This window comes from Coregonus clupeaformis, chromosome 20 (assembly GCF_020615455.1).
Source record: "Coregonus clupeaformis isolate EN_2021a chromosome 20, ASM2061545v1, whole genome shotgun sequence".
Taxonomy (NCBI): Eukaryota; Metazoa; Chordata; class Actinopteri; order Salmoniformes; family Salmonidae; genus Coregonus; species Coregonus clupeaformis.
Genome location: NC_059211.1, coordinates 19,267,414 through 19,291,979, shown reverse-complemented (window position 1 = coordinate 19,291,979; position 24,566 = coordinate 19,267,414). Strand labels below are relative to the sequence as shown.

General features: G+C 43.5%; 1 protein-coding gene across 1 annotated transcript; it reads right to left on the bottom strand.

Moving 5' to 3' along the window:
- Positions 1-2,895: 2,895 nt before the first annotated feature.
- Positions 2,896-15,650, bottom strand: LOC121532919 (small conductance calcium-activated potassium channel protein 1-like). The gene is made up of 9 exons (XM_041838710.1): positions 15,616-15,650; positions 14,917-15,493; positions 14,677-14,772; positions 14,142-14,560; positions 12,115-12,256; positions 11,750-11,860; positions 3,465-3,592; positions 3,266-3,335; positions 2,896-3,177 (listed from the first exon to the last, which is right to left on the bottom strand). Exons 1-9 carry the CDS (start codon positions 15,648-15,650, stop codon positions 2,896-2,898), a joined length of 1,860 nt encoding a protein of 619 aa, XP_041694644.1.
- Between the last annotated feature and the right edge of the window lie 8,916 nt (positions 15,651-24,566).

Below are 24,566 nucleotides of genomic sequence, written 5' to 3'. Positions count from 1 at the left end.
CCTATTGGTAAACATTTTATTACAATTTTCTTCTTCTATGTCTGTTTGTGTGTAGATTGTTTGTCGCCACAAAATCTAAACTCCCAACCCTCAGTAAGAAGCTTCTCTTGAAAAAGTTGTTGTTGCAGAGATGTAAATTACTTGTAATTTATTTTTATTTATTTACTGAGGATTGTTTCTAATTACTTTTCAATAAATGTGGTCATCAAATAAACATCAAAATAAATGTTTGACTACTTTGTAGAAAAAAATAAAAATAAAAATCTGGAAAATTTAGGCCGGGATTTAATCTGATCGCGCTTTTTCGACAATGTGCCATTTACAGGTAGTTTGCAATTGAGCGTGCGAAAGTATTCATCCCCTTTGGCATTTTTCCTATTTTGTTGCCTTACAACCTGGAATTAAAATGGATTTTGGGGGGATTTGTATCATTTGATTTACACAACATGCCTACCACTTTGAAGATGCAAAATATTTTTTATTGTGAAATAAGACAAAAAAACAGAACTTGAGCGTGCATAACTATTCACACCCCCAAAGTCAATACTTTGTAGAGCCACCTTTTGCAGCAATTACAGCTGCAAGTCTCTTGGGGTATGTGTCTATAAGCTTGGCACATCTAGCCACTGGGATTTTTGCCCATTCTTCAAGGCAAAACTGCTCCAGCTCCTTCAGGTTGGATGGGTTCCGCTGGTGTACAGCAATCTTTAAGTCATACCACAGATTCTCAATTGGATTGAGGTCTGGGCTTTGACTAGGCCTTTCCAAGACATTTAAATGTTTCCCCTTAAACCACTCAATTGTTGCTTTAGCAGTATGCTTAGGGTCATTGTCCTGCTGGAAGGTGAACCTCCGTGCCAGTCTCAAATCTCTGGAAGACTGAAACAGGTTTCCCTCAAGAATTTCTGTGTATTTAGCGCCATCCATCATTCCTTCAATTCTGACCAGTTTCCCAGTCCCTGCCGACGAAAAACATCCCCACTGTGGGGGATGGTATTCCCGGGGTGATGAGAGGTGTTGGGTTTGCACCAGACATAGCATTTTCCTTGATGGCCAAAAAGCTCAATTTTAGTCTCATCTGAGCAGAGTACCTTCTTCCATATGTTTGGGGAGTCTCCCACATGCCTTTTAGCGAACACCAAACATGGTTGCTTATTTTTTTCTTTAAGCAATGGCTTTTTTTCTGGCCACTCTTCCGTAAAGCCCAGCTCTGTGGAGTGTATGGCTTAAAGTGGTCCTATGGACAGATACTCCAATCTCCGCTGTGGAGATTTGCAGCTCCTTCAGGGTTATCTTTGGTCTCTTTGTTACCTCTCTTATTAATGCCCTCCTTACCTGGTCCTTGAGTTTTGGTGGGCGGCCCTCTTGGCAGGTTTGTTGTGGTGACATATTCTTTCAATTTTTTTATAATGGATTTAATGGTGCTCTGTGGGGTGTTCAAAGTTTCTGATATTTTTTTATAACCCAATCCTGATTTGTACATTGTACTGTTTGGAGAGCTCCTTGGTCTTCATGGTGCCGCTTGCATGGTGGTGCCCCTTGCTTAGTGGTGTTGCCGACTCTGGGGCCTTTCAGAACAGGTGTGTATATATACTGAGATCATGTGACACTTAGATTGCAGACAGGTGGACTAATTAACTAACTAATTATGTGACTGAATGTAATTGGTTGCACCAGATCTTATTTAGGGGCTTCATAGCAAAGGGGGTGAATACATATGCATTCACCACTTTATCGTTATTAATTGTTTGAATTTTTTGAAATAAGTAATTTTTTTTCATTTCATTTCACTTCACCAATTTGGACTATTTTTTGTATGTCCATTACATCGAATCCAAATAAAAATCCATTTAAATTACAGGTTGTAGTGCAATAAAATAAGAAAAACGCCAAGGGGGATGAATACTTTTGCAAGGCACTGTATGCAGCGTTTACTATTAATGTGGACCGTTCTTATAATACATCTGTGATGCGGATTCTGTGAATGCAGGAACACATGCGCCTTTAAAAGGTGCATGTTGCTGACAAAGTGCAATCAGATTGAATCCCGGCCATATAAGAGCCCCACAGTGGCGGTGTCATAATACCCATAATACCTAGCGGTCAAACAGGGAAATGGTTCCTATCGTTTTTCCACCACTTTTGTAAATAAGGTATGTTTTTGTTTTTTTATACATATGCCAAAAATTCTAAAAACATGTTTTTGTTTTGTCGTTATGGGGTATTGTGGGTAAATTGATGAGGGAAAAAAAATTATTGTATCCATTTTAGAATAAGGCTGTAACGTAACAAAATGTGGAAAAAGTCAAGGGGTCTGAATACTTTCCGAATGCACTGTATGTCATGGGAAGAGCAGGTTTTCTTAATGTTTGGTACACTTAGTGTACAAAATTAATCATATCACTAGTAAAATATTTAAGGATTAATGACTTTAGATTTGAGCTTATGTGGCCTCTATTTAAGGAAAATCCTTAATTACCTCCAATCTGTCATTGGTGTTACTGGTGGCACAATTATATTATAATGGTAAAAATTATTTAAAGTCATTAAGCTACCGTATTAGTTGATTTAGAATGTGACGATGTACCAACATACATTAAAATAAATACAAATCTAGAAAAATTAAGTCAATTTCTCCCAAAATGCCATGCCGAAATGCCACCGCAATTCAAGAATGACCCAGCTATACAGACTGGCAATCCAGGATTTGGAAAACAACAAACCGGCCGCCCCACTACTTCTTTAAGCAAACAACTGAGGGATTGGGCTGGAGAGATGTAACCACGCTCAAATTCATAGTTAGAGGCTAGAATGTCCCTGTCCCTGGGCTAGTATGAAATACACTTAAATAAATACATAATTTAAGGTCACAATAGCGCTGATGTGGCTAGGCTGTCAGCTGTATGATATGGTCTGTGGTGCAGTGGAGGGGGCCCGTTGGCACCTAGCGGGAACGCAGTGAAGCTCGGAGCCTGACGAGACTGTCCGTACGCGGTGGGCCAAGCCATCCAGGAAGTCCTTGTGCTGCTGTGTGACCGCCTGCGAGAGAAGGCTGGGTAGGGCCTGCAAATTGACTAGGATGGAGTCCAATTTGTCGTCCAAACTACCGATCCTCCTATCCAGCTCCTCGCTGCGCAGCTGCAGGTCAGACACCAGGTCATACATCATGTTTTGAGTCTGTGGAGCAAAAACGGTGTCAAGTGTTTAGAAAGAAATATAAAGATGATAATGAAGGTGCTTAATGAAAATTATAATGAAGGTGCACCTTAGCTAGATCCACAAGTGTGTTAGCCTGGTCGGTGAGTTTCATCTGTTCCAGTTTGACTCTGCGCAGTCTAGGGGAAAGTGAAGTGGGAGCGAGTTATGGAGGGCAAAGGTAAGGGGTAAGTTAGGCTGCATAACATACTTACAGATACACAAACTATTCTTTATTTAACAAAGGTTTGAAAATGCACACTACTTACTGGTGAATGGCTTGCAGAAATTTCCGCTGATGTTTGCGTACCCTGGCGTGATCGATCTTCTTGACTAACTTGGTGTGTTTGTAGATAAGCCATGTCTCTCTGAGTACATTGGCAGCTGTGTTTTTCACCTGGGGGAACATTCCAGAAAAAGAATACAGGTAAATACAGGTGAATATATTGATAAGTTACCTTGTCCTAGAGAGATTTACACGTTATCAAAACGTCACGCCAGGGTAAGCCTACACGAAACAGCCCTTATTTTAAGTGTTTCTAAAAATCCTCTATGGGGAAAAATGAATGGTGGAAAAATTATTGGAACCATTTTCCTGTTTAACCGCTAGGTTTTATGGGTATTGTGACTTATACTGTGGTACTCTATAGGCTACAAAAGCTATAGGACATTTCTTTTGATAGTATTTTGAAATACTAAGCCTATTCGGGGAAAGAAGCATTACATTTACATTTTTGTCATTTAGCAGACGCTCTTATCCAGAGCGACTTACAGTTAGTGAGTGCATACATTTTTTCATACTGGTCCCCCGTGGGAAACGAACCCACAACCCTGGCGTTGCAAACGCCATGCTCTACCAACTGAGTTACAGCAGACTTGCTTTTACTAATTGCTGAATGTAAAACAGCATAGAAAAATGCATTTTGGGGAAAGTAGAGGAGAGAGTGCATTTTTGGCCGGTTATGATAACATTGTTGCACTGATGCATTGCAAATAGTTGCACAGGACATAGTCTAGATGAGCACAGTGAAAAGAAGACCCAAAGGAATTGACAACCATTAGAAAGATGGAAATCACTTGCAAACCACTTGAGCAACGAGGCAATGACATACTGTAAAAGATGCGCAGGCTCTGTGTTTGTTGTTGAATTATTTTTCATTAGGCCTACATGTACATTGAAGTATTATTTGCAGTTGTCACTATGACAATGAACACACCCTGAAAGCACTGAATGGTCTGAACCAGTATCTGTGTGTTGGAGACCTAATGAATGGTCTTGTTACCACCTTATTAATAGGCAGTCTGCAGTAGGATGCGTTGATCAGTTGATTGACAGGTGCAGGACTGTAGAACAATAAACGATAAACTTCCCTCTAGTGTGGATGCTCACCAACGTTTTTTAAATATATATATTTTTTTTACATTTTAGTCATTTAGTAAACACTTTTATCCAGAGCGACTTAGTGCATTCATTTTAAGATAGGTTGGACAACCACATCACATGCACAGAAAGTAGATTTTTCCTCAATAACGTAGCTATCAGTAGAGTCAGCGCTAGAAGGGGGGCGGGGGTCAAGTGCAAGTGCTGGTTAGGTTTATTGGGTCGAGGTGAGAAGGAGGATTATTTAAGATACTGTTTGAAGAGGTAGGGTTTCAGATGTTTTCAGAAGATGGGCAGGGACTCTGCTGTCCTAGCTTCAGGGGGAAGCTGGTTCCACCATTGGGGTGCCAGGACAGCGAAGCGCTTGGACTGGGCTGAGCAGAAGCTGCCCTCCTGTAGGGGTGGGAGGGCCAAAAGACCTGAGGTGGCAGAACAGAGTGCTCGGGTTTAGGGTGTAGGGTTTGAGCATAGCCTGAAGGTAGGGAGGGGCAGTTCCTCTTGCTGTTCCGTAGGTAAGCACCATGGTCTTGTAGTGGATGCAAGCTTTGACTGGAAGCCAGTGGAGTGTGCAGAGGAGCCGGGTGCCATGAGAGAACATGGGAAGGTTGAAAACCAGGCGGGCTGCAGCGTTCTGGATAACTTCAGGGGTTTGATGGCACAAGCGGGGAGCCCAGCCAACAGCGAGTTGCAGTAGTCCAGACGGGAGAGGACAAGTAGCTGGATTAGGACCTGTGCCGCTTCCTGTGTGAGGTAGGGTCGTACTCTACGGATGTTGTAGAGCATGAACCTGCAGGAGCGGGTCACTGCTTTGATGTTTACAGAGAACGACAGGGTGTTGTCCAGGGTCACGCCAAGGTTATTGGCACTCTGGGAGGGCGACACTGTGGAGTTGTCAACCGTGATGAAGAGGTCTTTGAGCGGGCAGGCCTTCCTTGGGAGGAAGAGCAGTTCTGTCTTGTCAAGCTTGAGGTGGTTGGACGACATCCAAGTTGATATCTGCCAGGCACGCAGAGATGCGTGTCGCCACCTGGGTGTCAGAAGGGGAGGAGAAAAGTATTTGAGGGTCATCCGCATAGCAATGATAGGAGAGACCATGTGAGGATATGACGGAACCGAGTGACTTGGTGTATAGAGAGAAGAGGGCCTAGAATCGAGCCCTGGGGGACACCAGTAGTGAGAGTACATGGTGCAGACACAGATCCTCTCCACGTCACCTGGTAGGAGTGGCCTGCCAGGTAGGATGCAATCCAAGAGTGTGCAGCGCCTGAGATGCCCAGCCCTGAAAGGGTCGAGAGGAGGATCTGATGGTTCACTGTGTCGAAGGCAGCGGATAGATCTAGGAGGATGAGAACAGAGGAGAGAGTCAGCTTTGGCAGTGCGGAGATCCTCCGTGACACAAAGAAGGGCAGTCTTGGTTGAGTGACCTGTCTTGAAGTCTGACTGGTTAGGGTCAAGAAGATCGTTCTGAGAGAGATAACGAGAAAGTTGATCAGAGACAGCACGCTTAAGTGTTTTAGAAAGAAAAGAAAGAAGGGATAAAGGTCTATAGTTTTTGATGAGTCGTGTTGGTTTCTTGAGGAAGGGAGCAACTCGGGCTATTTTGAAGTCAGAGGGTACGCAGCCAGTGGTCAGGGGTGAGTTGATGAGGGAAGTGAGGAATGGAAGAAAGTCTCCAGAGATGGTCTGGAGGAGGGGATGGGGTTGAGCGGACAGGTTGTCGGGCAGCCAGACCTCACTAGTCACAGGATGTCATCTGGAGAGAGAGGGGTGAAAGAGGTCAAGGCGTAGGGTAGTTCTGTGTGAATGAGACTCAATAGGCTGAGTGAATGAGTAGCGGATGTCGTCAACCTTTTTTTCAAAGTGGTTGAAAAAGTCATCCGCAGAGGGAGGGGGTGGAGGATTAAGGAGGGATGAGGTGGAAAATAGTTTCCTAGGGTTAGAGGCAGAAGCTTGAAATTTAGAGTGGTAGAAAGTGGCTTTAGTAGTGGATACAGAGGAAGGGAAGGAAGAGAGGAGTGAGTGAAAGGATGATAGGTCCTCCGAAAGTTTAGTTTTCCTCCGTTTTCGCTCAGCTGCCCGCAGCCCAGTTCTGTAAGCTCGCAATAAGTCACTCAGCCACGGAGCAGGAGGGGAGGGCCAACCCGGCCGGGAGGAAAGGGGACAGTGCGAGTCATAAGATGCGGAAAGGGAGGAGAGTAGGGTCGAAGAGGCAGAATCAGGAGACAGGCGGGAGAAGGATTTAGCAGAAGGGAGTGATGATAGGATAGAAGAGGAGAGTAGTGGGAGAGAGTGAAGATTGCGACGGCACATGATCATCTGGGTAAGGGCTCAGTGGTTAGGGTTGGAAGAGAGGGAGACAGAAAAGGAAACAAAGTAGTGATTAGAGACGTGGAGGGGGATTGCAGTGAGAGTAGTAGGTGAGCAGCCTCTAGTAAAGATGAGGTCAAGTGTATTGCCTGCCTTGTGAGATGGAGGGGATTGGGAAAGAGTGAGGTCAAAAGAGGCAAGGAGGGGAAAGAAATTAATCGAAGGCAGATGTCGGGAGGTTGAAGTCGCCAAGTACGAAGAGTGGTGAGCCATCGTCAGGAAATGAGCTTGTCAAGCTCATTGAGGAACTCTCCAAGGGTACCTGGTGGCCGATAGATTACAATAATGTTAACCTTGAGTGGACATGTGACAGCATGGAATTCAAATGAGGAGATGGACAGGTGATAGAGAGAGAAAAGAGAATCTCCAATTAGGAGAAATTAGTAGACCTGTGCCACCACCGCGAGGACCAGATGCTCTCGGATTATGAAAGAAAACATAGTCAGATTAAGAAAGAGCAGCTGCAGTAGCAGTGTTCTCTGGGGTGATCCATGTCTCTGTCAGGGCCAAAAAGTAAAAAGGCAGCATAGGCTGAGATGAACTCAGTGTTCTTTACCGAAGATCGAAAGTTTCAAACGCTGCCAGAGACCTGGAATTCCACATGGGTTGTGCGCTTAGGGTACACTAAATTATAAGGGTTGCAGCCAAGGGGTGGGAAGTGTCTGTAAAGCCTACAGGGAGAGGTGCGAACAGGTATAGAAAACACACAAATAGTTGACAAAGCTATAATAGAGCAGTGGAATAATCTGTAAATAACTAGGTAAGATACTCAAGTGAGAGAGTGGTGTGGAGCCTTCCTCGAAGAACTCTGCAGAACAACTCGGCAGAACCGTCTTTGTTTCGGCTACAAAATCGCTACTGACATGACCGTCGCTTACAGCTGCCGCTGAGAAACCACGGGAGACACAAGAACTAACACTAATTGCTACTTTCCTAGCAGAGGTGGAGGGCACACCTCCCTGTACTAATTGCTGATTGCCTAGGAGAGGTGAAACCACTGCCCGCCAATACAGCCACTGATTACCAAAACAAGTCACATACAGTGGGGGAAAAAAGTATTTAGTCAGCCACCAATTGTGCAAGTTCTCCCACCTAAAAAGATGAGAGGCCTGTAATTTTCATCATAGGTACACGTCAACTATGACAGACAAATGGAGGGAAAAAAAATCCAGAAAATCACATTGTAGGATTTTTAATGAATTTATTTGCAAATTATGGTGGAAAATAAGTATTTGGTCACCTACAAACAAGCAAGATTTCTGGCTCTCACAGACCTGTAACTTCTTCTTTAAGAGGCTCCTCTGTCCTCCACTCGTTACCTGTATTAATGGCACCTGTTTGAACTTGTTATCAGTATAAAAGACACCTGTCCACAACCTCAGTCACACTCCAAACTCCACTATGGCCAAGACCAAAGAGCTGTCAAAGGACATCAGAAACAAAATTGTAGACCTGCACCAGGCTGGGAAGACTGAATCTGCAATAGGTAAGCAGATTGGTTTGAAGAAATCAACTGTGGGAGCAATTATTAGGAAATGGAAGACATACAAGACCACTGATAATCTCCCTCGATCTGGGGCTCCACGCAAGATCTCACCCCGTGGGGTCAAAATGATCACAAGAACGGTGAGCAAAAATCCCAGAACCACACGGGGGGACCTAGTGAATGACCTGCAGAGAGCTGGGACCAAAGTAACAAAGCCTACCATCAGTAACACACTACGCCGCCAGGGACTCAAATCCTGCAGTGCCAGACGTGTCCCCCTGCTTAAGCCAGTACATGTCCAAGCCCGTCTGAAGTTTGCTAGATTGACTTTGGATGATCCAGAAGAGGATTGGGAGAATGTCATATGGTCAGATGAAACCAAAATATAACTTTTTGGTAAAAGCTCAACTCGTCGTGTTTGGAGGACAAAGAATGCTGAGTTGCATCCAAAGAACACCATACCTACTGTGAAGCATGGGGGTGGAAACATCATGCTTTGGGGCTGTTTTTCTGCAAAGGGACCAGGACGACTGATCCGTGTAAAGGAAAGAATGAATGGGGCCATGTATCGTGAGATTTTGAGTGAAAACCTCCTTCCATCAGCAAGGGCATTGAAGATGAAACGTGGCTGGGTCTTTCAGCAGGAGTGGCTTCGTAAGAAGCATTTCAAGGTCCTGGAGTGGCCTAGCCAGTCTCCAGATCTCAACCCCATAGAAAATCTTTGGAGGGAGTTGAAAGTCTGTGTTGCCCAGCGACAGCCCCAAAACATCACTGCTCTAGAGGAGATCTGCATGGAGGAATGGGCCAAAATACCAGCAACAGTGTGTGAAAACCTTGTGAAGACTTACAGAAAACGTTTGACCTGTGTCATTGCCAACAAAGGGTATATAACAAAGTATTGAAAAACTTTTGTTATTGACCAAATACTTATTTTCCACCATAATTTGCAAATAAATTAATTAAAAATCCTACAATCTGATTTTCTGGATTTTTTTTTCTCATTTTGTCTGTCATAGTTGACGTGTACCTATGATGAAAATTACAGGCCTCTCTCATCTTTTTAAGTGGGAGAACTTGCACAATTGGTGGCTGACTAAATACTTTTTTCCCCCACTGTATTGCCCTGCCCTTTGATCCTGGTTGATGTGTCTACAACTATCTGCAATTTATGAGCAGTCAGCAGTTCACACACCAAGTAGGCCACTGGGAAGACAGGCAGCACTTAAAGTAGATGGTCCTAGCTAGCAAAAAGACAGTACTAGACCACAACAGATAAAGACAAAAAATATATACTTATCACTCCTGGAGTGACAGGTTGAGAGCTTCAAGTTCCTTGGTGTCCACATCACCATCAAACTATCATGGTCCAAACACACCAAGACAGTCGTGAAGAGGACACAACAAAGCCTATTCCCCCTCAGGAGACTGAAAAGATTTGGCATTGGTCCTCAGATCCTCAAAAAGTTATACAGCTGCACCATCGAGCGCATCCTGACTGGTTGCATCACTGCCTGGTATGGCAACTGCTCGGCCTCCGACCGCAAGGCACTACAGAGGGTAGTGCGTACAGCCCAGTACATCACTGGGGCTAAGCTTCCTGCCATCCAGAACCTCTATACCAGGCGGTGTCAGAGCAAGGCCCTAAAAATTGTCAAAGACTCCAGCCACCCTAGTCATAGACTGTTCTCTCTGCTACCGCACAGCAAGCGGTACCGGAGCGCCAAGTCTAGGTCCAAAAGGCTTCTTAACAGCTTCTACCCCCAAGCCATAAGACTCCTGAACAGCTAATCATGGCTACCCGGACTATTTGCATTGCCCCCCCACCCCACCCCCTCTTTTAAGCTGCTGCTACTCTGTTTATTATCTATGCATAGTCACTTTAACTCTACCCACATGTACATATTACCTCAATTACCTCGACTAACTGGTGCCCCCGTACATTGACTCTGTACCGGTACCCCCTGTATATAGCCTCCCTACTGTTATTTCATTTCACTGCTGCTCTTTAATATTTGTTATTTTTTTACTTATCTATTTTTTACTCAACACTTATTTTTCTTAAAACTGCGTTGTTGGTTAAGGGCTGGTAAGTAAGCATTTCACTATAAGGTCTACTACACCTGTTGTATTCGGCGCATGTGGCAAATAAAATTTGATTTGATTTGATATCAGGACTCCTCTAGCTATAGAATGTAGCCTATAGTTTATCACAGTTATTGTTATAGGTATGGTGGATGGCCCTTAACTCTTACACAACACAATTTAAGGTAATTATCACAACAGAACTACTAGTAGTAGGTCTCGCTAATGTTAGCAAACTTGAATGAAATACATATAAAATTACACTTACACTTGTTTACTTGACTAATAATGTACTCTAGCAAGTTTGCCACCGGCGCACTGCAGTAGGTAAGTAAAGCAGAAGTCGAATCAATCACTTCCGTTGTTTGGCTGTGCCCATAGCAACATTTGAAAATGAGGTGGATACTCTGCGTTATTATAGGGAAATAATGCACGCTCACCAATGCCCTTCAAGCCAATCAGAAATCTGTATTCAACAATGCCATGGTGTAAATCATAATGATTATGATCCAGGCCTACAGTTATAACATGACAGCCAATCCCAGTGAGCACCGATTGACGTAGGACGTCTATGGACGTTTATTATTGGTTCATTAGAATTATACCCAGTGTACTTTGCAAGGGTTCAGTTGCTGTAACTGTTACTGAGAATGTTGTAGTAGTTAGTGTTATGTTGGTTGTCAGTAAATTTCAAATATGATCACTGCCAGTTCTGAAGCTTTTGAAAAGTCTGACATAAGTGAAAGTGACAGAAACAATAATGAGTAATCCATACTTCAATCTCCATTTTGCCCCATTAAGAAAATGTATAACTTGACAATGTTTTCTTCATTGAAATTTGGCCATAGAAACAACAACCAAAATTGACGTATTTTCAACTAAAACTGGATGTCAATAGGAGGTCCGGCAGTAATGGCTTTCCAACTACCGGCAGAGTCGTCTTTTCAACATCTATAAAAAGACGCCTTGATAACGTCGTAAAAGACGCCTTTTAAACTTTAACTTTGAACTGAAAACTAACGTGGCATCAATGTCAGACAAAGATGCATCTTCAACATCTTTTCAACAACATTTTGCTTACTGGGTTGCTGATTGGGGGCATTATCTTTATTTATAATGTCTCTTCATAAAACATTTAGATTATCCGATATGTATCAGGTTAGGGTCGAAAATCCACGGGTCCAGTTTGGGTCAGGCCCAACATTTTGGAGCCATGAAGACCTCTAATGTCCACTTACTCGTTTATAAAGCTGAGTGTCCATCATAAAGTTGTGAACATGCTTCTCAGCTCTGGTCAACTCGGACTTCCTGGCAACTACAGCAACCACCAGGGCAGTGCAGCCAGCCCCCTTGGGAGAAAAGACAAAGACAGTAATACTTTTTCATGAGTAAAAGTGTTGTCTTTATATCTCATTAGATATTATTTATTCAATATAATAACACATGTATATGTTTGTTTTGTTGCTGTTGCCAGTATGTGTATCAGTGTATTGTCACCATAGTCCATCCCTCTACAAACCCCTTCTCGGATTACACGCTAGAGCTGCCTCATCCTGAATGCCATAGATCTCTTTTAACACTTGGGGATGCATAGGAAACATACCATGATTCCGGTCAGCAGACACACACCCTTTCCACAGTAAGTGTGAGGGACCATGTCTCCATAACCAATGGAGAGAAAGGTGATAGAGATCAGCCACATTGCCCCAAGGAAGTTACTGGTCACTTCCTGTGTGTCTTGATACCTGGAGGAACAAGAAATATACATGTCTTATAATAAACACATGTACAGTTGAAGTCGGAAGTTTACATACACCTTAGCCAAATACATTTAAACTCAGTTTTTCACAATTCCTGACATTTAATCCTAGCAAATATTCCCTGTTTTAGGTCAGTTAGGATCAACACTTTCTTTTAAGAATGTGAAATGTCAGAATAATAGTAGAGAGAATGATTTATTTCAGCTTTCATCACATTCCCAGTGGGTCAGAAGTTTACATACACTCAATTAGTATTTGGTAGCATTGCCTTTAAATTGTTTAACTTGGGTCAAACATTTCAGGTAGCCTTCCACAAGCTTCCCACAATAAGTTGGGTGAATTTTGGCCCATTCCTCCTGACAGAGCTGGTGTAACTGAGTCAGGTTTGTAGGCCTCCTTGCTCACACACGCTTTTTCAGTTCTGCCCACACATTTTCTATAGGATTGAGGTCAGGGCTTTGTGATGGCCACTCCAATACCTTGACTATGCTGTCCTTAAGCCATTTTGCCACAACTTTGGAAGTATGCTTGGGGTCATTGTCAATTTTGGAAGACCCATTTGCAACCAAGCTTTAACTTCCTGACTAATGTCTTGAGATGTTGCTTCAATATATCAGTAACCGAAAGGTCGCTGGTTCTAATCCCCGAGCCGACTAGGTGAAAAATCTGTCGATGTGCCCTTAAGCAAGGCACTTAACCCTAATTGCTCATGTAAGTCGCTCTGGATAAGAGCGTCTGCTAAATGACTAAAATGTAAATGTATATCCACATAATTTTCCTTCCTCATGATGCCATCTATTTTGTGAAATGCACCAGTCCCTCCTGCAGCAAAGCACCCCTACAGCATGATGCTGCCACCCCCGTGCTTTACGGTTGAGATGGTGATCTTCGGCTTGCAAGCCTAACCCCTTTTTCCTCCAAACATAACAAACAGTTCTATTTTTGTTTCATCAGACCAGAGGACATTTCTCCAAAAAGTGTGATCTTTGTCCCCATGTGCAGTTGCAAACCGTAGTCTGGCTTTTCTATGGTGGTTTTGCTCCCAAGGATGAACCAGACCTGTGGAGGTCTACAATTTTTTTTCTGTGGTCTTTTGATTTTCCCATGATGTCAAGCAAAGAGGCACTGAGGTTGAAGGTAGGCCTTGAAATACATCCACAGGTACACCTCCAATTGACTCAAATTATGTCAATTAGCCTATCAGAAGCTTCTAAAGCCATGTCATCATTTTCTGGAATTTTCCAAGCTGTTTAAAGGCACAGTCAACTTAGTGTATGTAAACTTCTGACCCACTGGAATTGTGATACAGTGAATTATAAGTGAAATAATCTGTCTGTAAACAATTGTTGGAAGAATTACTTGTGTCATGCACAAAGTAGATGTCCTAACCGACTAGCCAAAACTATAGTTTGTTAACAAGAAAAACAAGTTTTAATGACTCCAACCTAAGTGTATGTAAACTTCCGACTTCAACTGTATCTATTTCTTCCAGTATAACATCGTATACTGTATTCCATACATTTCTGTATGTTTCATTATATATCAAGCAGAGAGGCATAGTAGAGGTCCACATCAACATCTTGAGCTAACCATAATCAAGACTTGAGAGGCATTAATCTTACATGTGGTCCTCTGTAGCTCAATTGGTAGAGCATGGCGCTTGTAACGCCAGGGTAGTGGGTTCGATCCCCGGGACCACCCATACGTAAAAATGTATGCACACATGACTGTAAGTCGCTTTGGATAAAAGTGTCTGCTAAATGGCATATTATTATTATTATTATTATTATTATTATTCTTTACTGAGAAATGTACTGGGTAAGAGTGATGCAGTGTTGATGGAAATGCCTACTGTGTCTGGGGCCTGTACCTCTCACAGACACGCACCGTCCACGCCGCGATGATCCAACAAGAGACGCTGAAGACCAGCAGCACTGTGCCGGGGCAGATGGTCATGAGGGTCTTCATGACAAAGCGTGTGTTGAAGTTGATCTTGTTGAGGGCGCCGATGCTGCGCGACGAGGCGTCCGTGAAGAGCTTGCTGTGCAGCAGCATGACGCGACCGATTAGGTAGAGCCTGAGGAACATGGGGATGGAGAGGACGATGTCCACGTCGGCATCGGTCAATGAGGGTGTGTAGGTGAATGCCAGCCGGGCTGTCCAGGTGAAGACGTACTGGCCCGGGATGGGGTGGATGGCACAGACCAGCAGCTCCAGCACAACCAGGAAGATCCGCTCATACGTCATAGCAATCCTCCAGTCATCAGCTGCATTGTCCACCATGAAGAGCTGTGTGTGTAGGTGCAAGGAGAGGAGGGTGAACAAGGAGATTTAGATGCAGGGGAAAAGAGAGCATGGGGAAAAACTGTAATATTAATGTAGAGATGATGATGGTGGCATATCACCTGTATTTCCCGTGCATGGTACATCACAATGAGTCCGAGCAATATAGCAGTTGAAAGGCTGACAAGGCATTTCAGAGCAAATGAGTATGAGGATTCCTGCAGAGAAGACATACAATTAAGATCCCCTCTTTTAAAACGGTCTTGTCTTACCAGTACTCTAGGCCTGATATTCATGGTAGACCTCTAATGCTGTATGACATAATGACGGGTCAATCCACTGAAATAAGAGACATTTCTTACCTTTGTGTAAACCCCCCAGGACAGTTCCGTCTCTGTCACCATGACAACAATCCCAAACATCCCAAAGATCAAGGCATAGTCGCTCAACTGTTTGCGCTTTCCAAATAGCGCCCTACGCTGGCCCAATCTGTAGCCAATGTCCTTAGTCCTCTTCTGTGGCGCGTCTCCTCCTCCCTCGCTGTTGGCCTTACTATTGTCCTCACTGAGGCCTTTGGAGAACACCTCCTCCAGGACGGACCTGTGGAGAGTCTGGAGGGGCTCTTGTCTCGCTGAGTCCAGCTCTGAAAGGTTGGGTGGCGAAGCTCCAAGGCTGCTCAGGGGTCTCCCAACATCCCCATTGTATTTAGCGCTGGTCACAACTGTGTCGGGAAGGAGAAGGCTACTGCTCTTGGATAGGGAAGGCGTTGAACCAACATGGCCAACCTTTTTGGTATGAGGATGTACCGGTTGCTCCCCTTGTAGTCGTCCTTCTCCCTCTAGCTGATGGTTCTCCGGCCACCGATGGCTACTGGAAGAGGAGTGAACACTGCTTTTGTCGCTAGTAGACAGGAACGAATTCTTTACTTGTGGGCTGCTGCTGCATGGATAGAGAGAACACTGATCGCATTTTAGGGTGCTGAGATGGTCACAACAATGCTGCCATTGAGGGTCTTGCTGTAGATGCTGGTTTAAGTAAGGCTGTTGGCTCCCACAACGTACTCCACAGTCATTGGCACAGCAGCTAGGTAAACCATTCCCTAACATCCATTGGTGTTGCGTATCTAAGGGAAGTTGCTGCTGGTCCTGAGATTGAGACAAAACCAAGAGCTGCCTAACTTTACTTGACTCATTGCTATTCAGAGGTATATTGAGCGAAGGTTCTGTTTTTTCAGTAGTCGAGACTGGTGGTAGGTTATGCTCTTTAATCTTGAAATGATTATGGGTCTGCTGCTGCCATTGATTATACTCCTTCAGCCTGTCTTCTCCTCTGCATCGGGATGTGAAATGATCCTGCTGATGATTGACAGTCTCTGTTGAGGGATCCTCTTGATTTGGTTTCTGCCTGAAAAACCGGGATGACGATGACACCAGGGAGTTCTGAGGATAGGAGTGGGTATACTGTAGAGAAGGAGGAGTTCCCTTCTTGGAGAATGTGGAGAGGCAGTCCTTCAAGAAGCCCTGCTTTGATCGTGGCTGGAAACCTGCCACCTCTGAACCATGTTTTGTACTAGGAGAATAGCAAACAGAGCCACGGTCCTCATCAGGATGTCCCACCGTGGTCCCATGCCACTCGGCCAACAGTGGGCTTTCGTGCTGCAGTTCAAGAGTACCACCCACCTGGCTACAAAAGAGGAGGAGATCTTGATTGCTCAGTTTTGACAGTGTAGTGCAACGTGTTTTTAATGGTGGAGATTTCCTTGGTGGAGCGACTCCATTTGGAGTAGCCTGTGGCGGAGAAGTGGAAGTGGAAATGCTGTTAGTGCTCTGCTCTGGTATTGACGTTTGGGGCTGGAGGGCAGTTCCAGAGTAGCGATACTGCATGACCTCAGGGCCTTTGTCTGGTAGGGACTGCCCTCGAGAGTTGCAGTGATCCGGGTCTTGGTCGTTACAAGTGTCTCCTGTTGAATCGAGATGACGCGTTGCATTGGTGGGTTTGACCAGAACCAGCCTCATAACGTATGATGATGATAATTATTTATTTCATTTCATGTGTACTATGGCAGCTAAAAGCTGAGTTGCAGTAACACATACAAGGAACCAAATTTCGATTAACAAAACGAGATTACAAGAAAATCGAAAAGTCAGGGAGTTGAGGCAAGAATGGAGGTAGAACAGTCTGAGTAGTGGAGGGATGTGGGGAGCATTTTGGTCACAGCAAGGTGGTCGGTGGTCATATCAGAGTCAGTCAGAGACCGGTCCGGAGCCTTTACCACACCTCGCTGTCCCCGACTTCCTCAGCCTCTCCTTATGGACTCTGTAGGTAGCTGGCTCACTAATCCTCTACTCTACCGATGGCAGCTTAACTTAACTTAATGGCTCCTGTACATGTTGTATATTTTATTCATATTTCTTCATAATTTTTTATCAACTTTTAATTTTTGTTAGTTAACTAAGAATTGTTTAATAATTCGATAATTTTGTAACACTGTGATGCTGGCAAGTTAGTTGGAATTGAACTTCATGGGAAAATCTTGTCACCTGTAACACTGTTTACATTGATGAACTGCAAAGACTTTGCTAGGAAGGAATCCAGATTCAAATTAAAATATTTCGCATTTTCAAACAAACTGCTTATATTGGTATAACCATGTGCAATAGCCAATGCATTGTTGAAAGAAATGCGGATTCAGTCCATAACATTATTAATAACCTATTTCATCAGGTTATTCTGGTTGCCGTATCCATATTCATGGTGTATTAGTCATCCAACTAAAAGAGCGTTGGGTTCACACGAAAATAATCTGTAAGAAAGCAGAGAAAACATGAAGGAATGCTATACAAAGACATTGACACGACTCCCTCTTAAAAGCTGTAAAGTGTCATATCTGATCAATAAGACAGCATTTTAAGGCTTTTAAGTGAACTACATGCACTACATTTTAGGGCAAAAGCTAACAAAGATCCAAAGCAAACATAGGACTTCTAACAGATAAACATTTTTAGGAGACCTGTGTGTAACTGTCTCCCAATGTGAGACTGGAGAGTCTCTGTCAAAACCAGATGAGCCGTTCTGATATGAATCCTCCTCAAACAGGGATATCACCATTGCTCTGAAGGATTTAGGGACTAAGGACATATATAAACCTATAATTGTCAACCATAACTGGCATATCAATATTGAATACACTATATAAAAATAAAAATGTGTCTGTGTACGCTTATCTTTGTCATTATGTAGCCTTGTGTATTTGCCAACTGTGCTTGTAGAATATGGTGATAGTAAAACATCCACGGTACTATTTATTTTAGAAAATTCTTAGAATCACATATTATTCAATTGATTTTACATTTCCGTCTAACAACAGTGTCCTACTGCACCACAGATACTTGCCCTCGGGACAAGAAACCTAGGCTAATTTATCAACCAACTACATAATATTCAAGAAACTCCACAAGGAACTGGTTAAATGCAATACACATTATTATGCATTTAAACTGAACCATTACCAGACACTCTCTTTCCTGGCTCAATTGTATGACCCTTTAGGAAGAAAAAAAACTCTTGCATGTATTACTTTTCTATGCTCAATCGACCCAAAGCATGAGAAATAACTGATCAGACCAGTAGTCATACCCCATAGCCCAGAGACTCTTACCTTATTCCTTCAGATACATTTCTCTCACCCTCCTTGTAGAAAGCCAGACACAACTTGGAGGTGATCTTGGCCAGTGCCGGGGCAGGGCACAGCTCGAAAGGCTTTTGAAGTGGGAGCCAGACAGCAGACTTCCTAGTGCGCAACACTTGAGATAGGGCCGCTTTCCTTTGAAAGTGATCATTAGGATTCAAACTGAAGAAAGGGCAGCTGCTGGGCTTATTAAAAGGTCTGGCATGCAAATGCAATGAGGGACAAAGCAATAGGTCTGTGCGGGATACAGAAAAGGATGTGACATCAGATCTAAGCAATAAGGACCAATTCACACTTCACACATACATAAATGGACTCAAAGCAGGCCCATAGATAGCTAAAGGAACAGTTGCTTGTATGGGGAGTCGGTCAGTGCTTTCAAAGCAGAATGGTCAATTAGGGGTCAGAGAAACTAGTCATTGATGTTTCGTAGTTCAAAAGCCTACACAGAGCCTCTTATCTCCTCCGCCACAAGGACCATACAAAGCCTTTTTCCTCATTCATCTTTCCTTGCATCCTCTCTCCTTTTAAAAATGCATTGGAGAAAAGGGTCTCAGGGATAGGACCTTGGATCTTCTCCAATACGCTTGAGAAGGAGTTGAGGAATTATGCAAGGAATCGTAGAGACAAATTGAGAAGGGGCCAAAGTGTCTTTAATCTGCACATGAATGAGACCACCCGATCAATGTATATTATATATCCTCCTGACACACAGGTTGTCATTCATTCTTGAATCATAAACAGGGGAAGTCTTTAGGTTTGTAATAGCAATCCAAGCTTTCTGCTCCAAACCAACTTCCTCATTTATGGTGTGGTTTGGCCACTTGGGAAAAGGTTCCCATACCCAGCACTCCCTACCTGGCATCGTTTTAGAGAAGAGTAGCCTATATACAGCTATTACTTCCTTATGTGTCTATCGTATATACAGTTGTCATAAATGATAGCACTTGCATCAGCCTAATGTCTAAAAGTGACACAGGCTTTTGCCATAGCAAGTAATCATAAAACATTGGATTTGATAATGCATTTGACAACATACACAGTGCTTAATGTGGTCATTAGGCCATTTACTTATGTATACATAATTAAACCTATAGGCTTAATAAAAGTTTTATATTACGCTTGATGTAGTGATTTACTATAGTTGAGGGCTTTATCACGTTGGATACCAGGGATTGTCTCTCACCAACCAAGAGCGACTCTGAATGTTCAAAAACATGGAGTTATGACATTTGAATGAACAATTATATATACACTGAACAAAAATATAAATGCAACATGTAAAGTGTTGATCCCATGTTTCATGAGCTGAAATAAAAAATTACATTTCCATAAGCACAAAAAGCTTATTTCTCTCAAATGTTGTTCACAAATTTGTTTACATCCCTGTTAGTGAGCATTTCTCCTTTGCCAAGATAATCCATCTACTTGACAGGTGTGGCAACGCCACTCTAAAATGTGCACTTTTGTCACACAACACAATGCCACAGAGGTCTCAAGTTGAGGGAGTGTGCAATTGGCATGCTGACTGTAGGAATGTCCACCAGAGCTGTTGTCAGAGAATTGAATGGTCATTTCTCTACCATAAGCCGCCACCAACGTTGAGAATTTGGCAGTACGTCCAACCGGCCTCACAACCGCAGACCACTTGTATGGCGTTGTGTGGGCAAGCGGTTTGATGATGTCAATGTTGTGAACAGAGTGCCCCATGGTGGCGGTGTGGTTATGGTATGGGCAGGCATAAGCTACGGACAACGAACACCATTGCATTTTATCAATGGCAATTTGAATGCACAGATTTCGTGCCATTCATCCGCCGCCATCACCTCATGTTTCAGCATGATAATGCACGGCTCCATGTCGCAAGGATCTGTACACAATTCCTGTACACAAGTCACCAGACATGTCACCCATGTTTTTGTTATTTTGGTTCTGTACTCTAGCACTTTGAGTTTGAAAGGATACAATGACAATGAGGGTGAAGTGCAGACTGTCAGCTTTAATTTGTGGGTATTTTCATACATATCGGATGAACCGTTTAGAAATGACAGCACCTTTTGTACATTGTACATTTTGTACATGAGGAAGACAGCAGTGTTGATGCAAATGAAGCTGGCCGTCATAAGGCTCAGAAATGAAAATCAATCAATCAGGAACATTGCAAAAACCCTGGCCATGCCCAAGTCAACAGTTTGGTTCATCATTAACAAGAAAAAAACAACCGGTGAACTCAATTATGTCAAAAGACCCGGTAGACCGAGGAAGACCACTGTAGTGGATGACTGGAGAATACACTCTATGGTGAAGAAAACCCCCCTGACAACAGCCCAACAGATCAAAAACACTCTCCTGGATGCAGGTGTAGATGTGTTAAAGTCTACCATACGTAGAAGACTACACCAGCAGGACTACAGAGGGTACACTACAAGATGCAAACCACTGATAAGCCTGAAGAACAGAAAGGCGAGATTACAGTTAAAAAGCACCTAAAAAGAGCCCCAAGAGTTTTGGAAAAAAGTATTGTGGACAGATGAGACAAAGATTAACATGTACCAGAGTGATGGAAAGAGGAAAGTGTGGAGAAAAAAAAGAAATGCCCATGATCCAAAGCATACCACCTCATCCGTGAAACATGGTGGAGGGGGTGTTATGGCTTGGGCCTGTATGGCTGCCAGTGGAACAGGCTCACTTGTCTTCATCGATGATGTGACTGCAGACAGAAGTAGAACAATGAATTCTGAAGTCTACAGAAATATTTTATCTGCTCAGATAAAACCAAATGCCTCCAAACTCATTGGACGGCACTTCATCATGCAACAAGACAATGACCCTAAACATACTGCTAGAGCAACAAAGGAGTTTTTGATGGCCAAAAAGTGGAAAATCCTTGACTGGCCGAGTCAATCACCGGATCTGAATCCAATTGAACATGCATTTTACATGCTGAAGAAGAGACTGAAGGCAATAAGTCCCCGAAACAAGCAGGAACTGAAGATGGCTGCAGTACAGGCCTGGCAGAGCATCACCAGGGAAGATACCCAGCGTCTGGTGATGTCGATGCATCGCAGACTTCAAGCAGTCATTGCATGCAAAGGATATGCGACCAAATATGAACAATGATTACTTTATTCTACATTATGTTAAACTGTCCAATGGGGGGGACCATGTACAAAAACTTATATAATTTCTTAACGGTTAATCCGAAATGTATGAAAATACCCTCAAATTAAAGCTGACAGTCTGCACTTCACCCTCATTGTCATTGTATCCTTTCAAGCTCAAAGTGCTAGAGTACAGAACCAAAATTTCAAAATAAATGGTCACTGTCCAATGAATTATGGTGCTCACTGTAGATTCTTCAAAGTAGCCACCCTTTGCCTTGATAGCTAAGCACACTCTTGGCATTCTCTCATCCAGCTTCATGAGGTAGTCACCTGGAATGCATTTAAATTAACAGTCAACTCATCCCAAACCATCTCAATTGGGTTGAGGTCGGGTGATTGTGGAGGCCAGGTCATCTGATGCAGCACTCCATCACTCTCCTTCTTGGTCAAGTAGCCCTTACACAGCCTGGAGGTGTGTTGGGTCATTGTGCTGTTGAAAAACAAATGATAGTCCCAGTAAGCGCAAACCAGATGGGATGGTGTATCGCTGCAGAATGCTGTAATAGCCTTGCTGGTTAAGTGTGCCTTGAATTCTAAATAAATCACTGACAGTGTCACCTGCAAAGCACCCCCACACCTCCTCCTCCATGCTTCACGGTGGGAACCACACATGCGGAGATCATCCATACACCTACTTTGCGTCTCACAAAGACATGGTGGTTGAAACCAGAAATCTGGACTCATCAGACCAAAGGACAGATTTCCATCGGTCTGATGTCCATTGCTCGTGTTTCTTGGCCCAAGCAAGTCTCTTATTATTGGTGTCCTTTAGTAGTGGTTTCTTTGCAGCAATTCGACCATGAAGGCCTGATTCACACAGTCTCCTCTGAACAGTTGATGTTGAGATGTGTCTGTTACTTGAGCTCTGAAGCATTTATTTGGGCTGCAATTTCTGAGGCTGGTAACTCTAATGAACTTATCCTCTGCAGCAGAGGTAACTCTGGGTCTTCCTTTCCTGTGGCGATCCTCATGAGAGCCAGTTTCACCATAGCGCTTGATGGTTTCTGCGACTTCACTTGAAGAAACTTTCAAATTTCTTGAAATGTTCCGTATTGACTGACCTTCATGTCTTAAAGTAATGATGGACTGTAGTTTCTCTTTGCTTATTTGAGCTGTTCTTGCCATAATATGGACTTGGTATTTTACCAAATAGGGCTATCTTCTGTATACCACCCCTACCTTGTCACAACACAACTGAATTAGTAGCTGTGTCAACTTTTGACTGGTACTGTATATAAACTCAGCAAAAAAATAAACGTCCCTTTTTCAGGACCCTGTCTTTCAAAGATTAGTAAAAATCTAAATAACTTGTAAAGGGTTTAAACACTGTTTCCCATGCTTGTTCAATTAACCATAAACAATTAATGAACATGCACCTGTGGAATGGTTGTTAAGACACTAACAGCTTACAGACGGTAGGCAATTAAGGTCACAGTTATGAAAACTTAGGACTCTAAAGAGGCCTTTCTACTGACTCTGAAAAACACCAAAAGAAAGATGCCCAGGGTCCCTGCTCATCTGCGTGAACGTGCCTTAGGCATGCTGCAAGGAGGCATGAGGACTGCAGATGTGGCCAGGGCAATAAATTAAAATGTCCGTACTGTGAGACACCTAAGACAGCGCTACAGGGAGACAGGACGGACAGCTGATCATCCTCGCAGTGGCAGACCACGTGTAATAACACCTGCACAGGATCGGTACAGCCGAACATCACACCTGCGGGACAGGTATAGGATGGCAACAACAACTGCTCGAATTACACCAGGAACGCACAATCCCTCCATCAGTGCTCAGACTGTCCGCAATAGGCTGAGAGAGGCTGGACTGAGGGCTTGTAGGCCTGTTGTAAGGTAGGTCCTCACTAGACATCACCGGCAACAACGTCGCCTATGGGCACAAACCCACCGTCGCTGGACCAGACAGGACTGGCAAAAAGTACTCTTCACTAACGAGTCGCGATTTTGTCTCACCAGGGGTGATGGTCGGTTTCGCGTTTAACATCGAAGGAATGAGCGTTACACCGAGGCCTGTACTCTGCAGCGGGATCGATTTGGAGGTGGAGGGTCCGTCATGGTCTGGGCCGGTGTGTCACAGCATCATCGGACTGAGCTTGTTGTCATTGCAGCCAATCTCAACACCGTGCGTTACAGGGAAGACATCCTCCTCCCTCATGTGGTACCCTTCCTGCAGGCTCATCCTGACATGACCCTCCAGCATGACAATGCCACCAGCCATACTGCTCATTCTGTGCGTGATTTCCTGCAAGACAGGAATGTCAGTGTTCTGCCATTTGCTGAGTTTATATAAATATATATATTCCACAGTAACAGTATTTTCTTACACCTGTATGGTATTGGCATCTATAACAGTATTGTAGCAGAGTAAAATGCATGGCTACACAATACTGTTTTCTTGTATAAATGCCAACAGACGATTCCACCTTATAAATATACAATTGATAAGATATCTTATAGATCAGCAATTAATTAATTAAATGGAAGAGGATGTGAGTGTAGTCTGCTGAGTGTCATCCAGTGTCAGAGCATGAGTCAAATTCAGGAGCCACTGGGAACCAAAGATGAAGAGTCACATGGATGAATTCCAATTCCCTTCCTTTTTACTGTAAGTGTGCACTTGTTGACTCCACCATGGATGTAAAAGCACTGGATTGGTGCAAGTATTCCTTACACTAGTCTATTAATTTTAAATCTATGAAAGGGAGTGAACAAGTGTGCACTTCAAATCAAAGTTTAGTCGCGTACACAGATTACTTATTTCTAGCTCCAGCAGTGCTGTAAATGCCTGTCTGCACTTGGGGGTGAAGGACAGAGAATCAGAGCACGGCTAAAAACCTTCAGTATCCTCTTCAGATGGAAACCTGGCTGAAAACAACCACTAATGTAAGGCATGCACACGGCTGAAAGTCTATGTAAGTGGTGAAATGAGTGTAGATCAAAATGCAATGAATTTTAAAAACTCATTTGTGCTAAATGATTGTGCTGTTGATACAGAAGTGGTGGGTATTAAGAGACACTTCTTACCTGCAGCTCCTAAAACACAATTGACGAGATGTGGTGAGCTGTATGCTTTCCATAAATGAGATGGCCTTTCTACATAGAAACTCCATACACAAATCTCTCGAAAACAGGTGAGAAAAGGG

What these genes read in the sequence shown, in the direction of transcription:
- LOC121532919 (XM_041838710.1), bottom strand. Translation starts at nt 15,650, where the DNA reads ATGGTTTACCTAGCTGCTGTGCCAATGACTGTGGA. An exon ending in CCTGGGGGGTTTACACAAAG is followed by an intron (nt 14,773 to 14,916) that starts GTAAGAAATGTC and finishes TCTTCTCTGCAG; the next exon opens with GAATCCTCATACTCATTTGC. An exon ending in TTTCTGCAAGCCATTCACCA is followed by an intron (nt 3,336 to 3,464) that starts GTAAGTAGTGTG and finishes ACTTTCCCCTAG; the next exon opens with ACTGCGCAGAGTCAAACTGG.